At 41.3% G+C, this 5855-nt stretch overlaps 1 protein-coding gene across 1 annotated transcript; it reads left to right on the top strand.

The window, feature by feature from the left end:
* Positions 1 to 603: 603 nt before the first annotated feature.
* On the top strand, positions 604 to 3086 carry LOC139634592 (uncharacterized). The gene is made up of 8 exons (XM_071501149.1): positions 604 to 967; positions 1057 to 1231; positions 1347 to 1451; positions 1559 to 1704; positions 1856 to 1945; positions 2041 to 2228; positions 2359 to 2586; positions 2688 to 3086. Exons 1-8 carry the CDS (start codon positions 609 to 611, stop codon positions 3083 to 3085), a joined length of 1689 nt encoding a protein of 562 aa, XP_071357250.1. The 5' UTR covers positions 604 to 608; the 3' UTR covers position 3086.
* The last annotated feature ends 2769 nt before the right edge of the window (positions 3087 to 5855 follow it).

Consider the following 5855-nt stretch of genomic DNA (forward strand, 5'->3'; position numbering starts at 1 on the left):
AAACACGCAAGTGCCATTTTCTTTACAGTAGATTTGCATTTATTGCTGCATAAATACCAGTGTTTCCCACAGACCAGGTAGCAATATGTGGCGCTCCACTGACACACGGCATATGCGCGCTTGTCTGTGTCTGTGTGTGTCCGCGTGTGTCCGAGAATGACAGAGAAAGAGCGCTATGCGGAGATGAATGAACGGAACGATATTACGTTGAGAGCACAGACGAGGGAAAACAACAACAACGAAAAAAAAAACCAAAACAGAATCATTCTGTGGCGGTTGGTCTCCATTCTGTGGCGGTGCGCACACAGAATGGTCTATGTATGGGAAACACTGAATACGTTAATTTATGTGATGAGAGTTTGTTATTCCACTGATGACCTGACTTTGCAACACGCAAATTAGTATTTGGAAACAACACATGCCAACCCACAAGTTAGAGAATAAATGTTTTTATATGTATTCACTGTACACCATGTTCATTGTTTTAGTGGAAGAAAAAAAACACACTCACTCACGCACACACACACACACACACACACACACACACACACACACACACATAAATAAATAAGATAAATGAAAAATAAAAATGTTATTCTCCTAATGATATGATGCTTCTCCCCATATTGATAGATTTGTCATTGTTAACCAAAGCAGTGATGAGCCATATGGAGAGAAACAGCGTCTACTGCCTGCTTTGCAACAAGCCCCAACAATCCATTGCAACTCATCTGAAGAGGGTGTGTATGAAAAACAACACCCCAGAGGAAAGGGAGCAAGAAGCATCCAGAGCAATTACCTCCCAGAAAATCTTTGCCAGAGAGGGCAGAGTGTGGGACTTTTCGGAGCTTGAAGAGTATTGCAAAGATGCAGCATCTTGTGTCAACCTATGCCATCGCCTTCAGAGTCGAGGATTTATAGTGACTAACACTCCTCAAATCTGCCTGACAATTCAGCCAACACAGAGGTATGATTATCTTATTACCACTGCACTATCAGTTGCACTGATGTAGTAATGCATAGACCCCTTCTACACTGTGTTATCTTTTGCAATAGGTCTCAAAAGAAGGACGTCCTTGCCGTTGCAAAGAAGGAAATTGATTACATCCAGCAAAGGATAGTCAGCGGAGATTACATTCCTAACACTGCAGCTACAACCTTCAGACATTACTGTGAGGCCATCCTGCTGTTAGAGCATCGGCTGACAGGAAATGCAGTGATGGAACTCTGTGTAAGCACCTCCACAATAATAATAATCATAATAATCATAATAATACAAATGTTAGTAAATCTATATTACTTTAAGTTGGAAGAGTTTCATCATGATCCCACATGCATATACGCAGGTACAAGACTGGATTGACCGAAAGCCAGTTGCAGACGGTGTTTGCATTCAGTTGAGTTCCACAGCACAATGTAAGAGCTTCACGCTAACCAAAGAAGAGGAAGGAGTAAGTCATTCATTCTCAACATGCATTTCCTTTATGGAGATGGTTTTATATGTATGTGTTGAATGGATTTATACTATAATAATTATTTTTTCTTTGTTTCTCTGGAGTTGTTTGAATGCTACTTCAACAATATCAGGCCAGTTTCCTTAGAACAACAAAGTGTAAACAAAGATGACAAGAGCAAGTTCTTCCTTGGAGAGGGTGGGGTCCCACTGTCCAACCCAGCATCAGATTTACAACGTCTGAAGGCCAAGTGAGTGCTTGGCATTACTACATCAAAAGTGTGCTCTAAAAAGCTTGCAAGACTTTGATTTGACAATGTACTCATAACAATCAAACAAACTAGGACATGTAGCAATTTTTTTTTCTGCTTTCTAATTGGCCTACACACATGTAAACCACAGGTACTTGCCACTTGAATCTGAGGATGCCGTGGCTGCATCAGCATCACAATCAGAGGCGCTGAAAGGACAACCAACCCCGGGACAGGCCAGGTATGCATTCTAAAATGCCACCTATTGTTGGAAGTAATCCCCCATTTCAGGTTTCAACAGGAAAGTGTGATAGATTCTTTTTTTCTTTTGTGCAGTGCATCATTGCCAACTGCGCCCGCATCCATGCAAGACTGGGATGCTTTCTGCAAGACCTTCCCTGTTACACTAAATGGTGACCCGCCTTCAAAAAAGCAGTCCATACAGGCTGGTTTTCCACACTACCGACCCTACTACCACAAGTGGAGGGATCTTCAGCTTGGGCAGCGAACTCAATACATTCTGAGTAAGCACTGTGCATGTCTTGTAAATGGAGGCAGTTGTGTTGCATTGAAGTTTTTTGTTTTTTTTCCCCATGCACTCATCACTGGCATTATTTATATTATATTACTTACCTTTTGCACTCCATCGTACAGGTCATTCTGTTGGCAGGAAATTCAACCCCCCTCAAGCAGCCAGAGTACAGATGATATTAGATAAGGAGGCAACGTGGACCACCAACAAACCCACCGTTGATGACGTTTTGAAGGCCTGGGTTCCTCACCAACAAAAAATTGAGGACAAAGATTCCCTCATCTGCTCAATAACTGAGCAGAAATGGAAGGGCCTGGCCTTGAAAGATTTTGGAGAGGAAAAGGGCAAAGGTAAATGCACTCAGAATTTGGATTCCAATAATCTTTTAAAAGGGAGTGAATATTTCTGTGTGCATATAATGACTGATGCTTTTCTATTCATTGTTTCACAGGTGTTATCGCACTTATGCCCTTCAGTAAAGGAGATGTCATCTGCGATTATCACGGGACAACCATTTCAGAAGCTGAAGGGAAACAGAGGCCACAATCAGGGTATCTGTTCTTCTTTAAGGGAGAGAGCGCCCGGGGTATGTGCATTGACGCTACTGCATTCCCCTGTGTATGTCATCCAGACAGGGACACTTATGGCAGAAGGATGAACCATTCAAGGAAAAATCCTAACGTCAAACCCAAGAAGTACACCATTAACTTTCCTGAAGGCCCACAAGAAACAATACTCTTTATCGCCCAAAGAGACATCAGGGTTGGTGAGGAACTGTTGTGGGACTATGGAGTCACAAGGAAAGCCTTCGGAGGGGAAGGACAAGATTTGGAGTGGCTCGACAGTTGAGGTTGTCCTGTCAGCAGGCCTGTTGCTGTCAGCAGCCCAGGATCCTTATGTGAAGCATTGTCCTCAAATAGAATATATTTTCACCTAATATTGTATTTATTGTTTATTCTTGTATTTTAGCATTTATGTCATTTAATTGTCTGTTGGAGTGGTTGTACTGTTGTATTTTTTGCATTCTAGCACACAAGTTTCAATAAATCTTTTTGTTCATTGTTTTTGGACACATGATAACTGCAGAACCTCCAAATTGCTAATAGTGTGCAAAAAAAAAAAACAAAACTTGATTATAGTGTAATGTCATATGTTTTAAAAGTGATATTCCTATATACTTGTGGATGCTTAATGCGAGCCATGAAGATACATTACCTTGCACATGCAGCGGTGAAGATTAGAATTTGACGCTGATCATGCACACAGTCCAGGGATAACAGAAATGAGGCAAGGACAATATCAATTCATAGTACATCACTTTATTTGAAAACAATGCGTGAGCTATTCAAAACTATATTTGTCTGTCTCCTCATCCTCGTTACCTGCAAAACACTGGAGAGGAAATGAAATAGCAAAACAGCTACTTATGAGCTTCTGAATTGCATCACATTATAGGGGATCCACTACTTCTCGCCATTCAATGGCAGTTAAACCTAGCATAGCCTACAATGATTGATCTCAAAACACATGCAGTGCATAGAAGTTAGACAACTTACAATGTGACTCAAGAATAATGTGGAGGCACGGACAAAGTCATGGATTATTAACTTACAACCAAGTCAGGTCAGGTCAGGGCTATGGACACTCGACTCAATTATCAATTTAAGACCAATAAATCACAAATCACTTTCTAAACCTTGTGTTTAAACTCTTAAACAGTGACTTCAAAAAAAGATAAATGAAGAAATAATACCAAAATTGTTCCGTTGGTCCTATAGTTCCATTATTGCATACTTCAACAAAATAATACATGGCATCTTAAAAGATCTATAATAACAACAATAATGATAATAATAACGAAGGGGTATTGCATCTAGGTTTTAGCAGTTTAAAAGCACCGTACATTTCAGGTCTTTTTTACATAAAACATTGTGACTTTAGAGAAATATATTTCATTCAGTTACTACTGACGTTATTACTCAATCACATCCACACACTCACACTCACACACTCACACACATGCGGGTGCTGGCATGCAGCTGCAGCTGCTGTACTTGTAGGAAGACAGAAACAGATATACGTCCCAGGCAATGCTGCTGGCAACAAATGAAATCCTCATTCCTTTGGCATATTCTGCTTTTGTGACTGAGGCAGCATTTGGACTTTTGACCAGTAGATGGAGATATATGATAAGGTTTGGCAGCTGGGGGACACTGACAGACACACAGCAAAGTTCTCATGCTGGCCCTGCTCATCCTTCATTTGGAACGATAGAAATCAGGTAAAATACCAACCCGATTAGCCACCTGCACATGCTGTCACAGAAGAAGAGAGCCACCGGTACCAGCTGCAGTATTATTGCCTCCCTGATTGTAACCCAGCACATTATTGTGGAGGGTGCCGTGCTGCATTTTTGTGCTCCTGTTGCTTGTGTGTTGTATTTTTTGGATGGAGGCCTTTTGCATCTAAGCAAGGTTTTGACTACAGTGCTCTTTCTTGGAACAGAGCATCGTTTACTCTGAGGCTTTGCTACTCTTACACTTGAAGGGAAATGCCACTGCCAACTGGAAGATTAAAGGTGAACACAATATTGCATCCGTCAGTGTGGCTGCTTTATAATGTTCTTCTTACTTTATTTATCCACTTATGTGTTTATTTCTTTTCATTTTGGATATTATTCATTTTCATTGATATTATTCACCCATTCATGGGCCTCGACTGGGTGTGCCATACTTCAACAAAATAGTCAACGGCATATGAAAAGATCTACCCTAATAACAATGTTTGCAATACTGCTACTGACTTTAAATAGGCTTCCATGTGGCGCCTCTACTCCTAACACCCCTTGCTCTTGTAAGTGATGTGTGTGCATCTCCTTCCACTAAGGACTGAATTCACAGACAGATGTGGTACTTTACAATTATTTATTTAACTCGGCACACACCAAACCACACAGAAAAAATACAAAACAGAATAAATAGTCAATCTGTACAAAGGGTCAAAGTCAAATGTGAAAAACAAAAACAACAAACAAAAGGTCTGCAAATCCTTGCTTTAAAAAAAAAAAAAACCCAAAACATATCAACCAATAAAAACATTTTGCTTATGTACATTTAAAGTGTCAGTGCCACCAGTGCAACATCCTGACCACCGTGAATCCCCATCAACAGTGTCCCTCTGTGCTTTTTCGAGCCTTTTTGGCTGACATCCTCAGCTCCTCCATCACCTGCGAAGCCCTTCTCTTCTTTTTTAAAGTGGTTTTGATCTTCTCCGCCAGAAAGTCCTGGAGAGATGTTGTTCCCCGGGGTTTCCAACCAGGAGGCCAGATGTCGTCTTTCGCGCCATCCCTCTGGATCCGGAGAGCCTTTAAATGCAGGTCCTTTGCATCTGAAAATGAATATTTGGATTGAGAATTACACACGGCATGTCACCTCATTTCACTCATTCACTGGACACAAGTAACCCACGTCCATTTGTCTCTGTGATTTACCTTGGATGGCGAGTTGTTCAAACTTGTAGCTGAAGAAGGCACACTGGAGAGCAGACAGCTTCTCTTGAAGGGAATGGCGCGTGGGCATGTGTGGCTCCAGAGCCGTCGCCATGGCGGGCTCCAGGTCAT

Source organism: Trachinotus anak, unplaced genomic scaffold, assembly GCF_046630095.1.
Source record: "Trachinotus anak isolate AG129_WGS33_773 ecotype Australia unplaced genomic scaffold, CSIRO_AGI_Tana_v1 ptg000016l, whole genome shotgun sequence".
NCBI lineage: Eukaryota > Metazoa > Chordata > Actinopteri > Carangiformes > Carangidae > Trachinotus > Trachinotus anak.

Coding starts and splice junctions, on each gene's coding strand:
- LOC139634592 (XM_071501149.1), top strand. CDS start 609: ATGATGCTTCTCCCCATATTGATAGATTTGTCATTGTTAACCAAAGCA. Junction 1,452..1,558: donor TAACCAAAGAAGAGGAAGGA/GTAAGTCATTCA, acceptor GTTTCTCTGGAG/TTGTTTGAATGCTACTTCAA. Junction 2,587..2,687: donor TGGAGAGGAAAAGGGCAAAG/GTAAATGCACTC, acceptor ATTGTTTCACAG/GTGTTATCGCACTTATGCCC.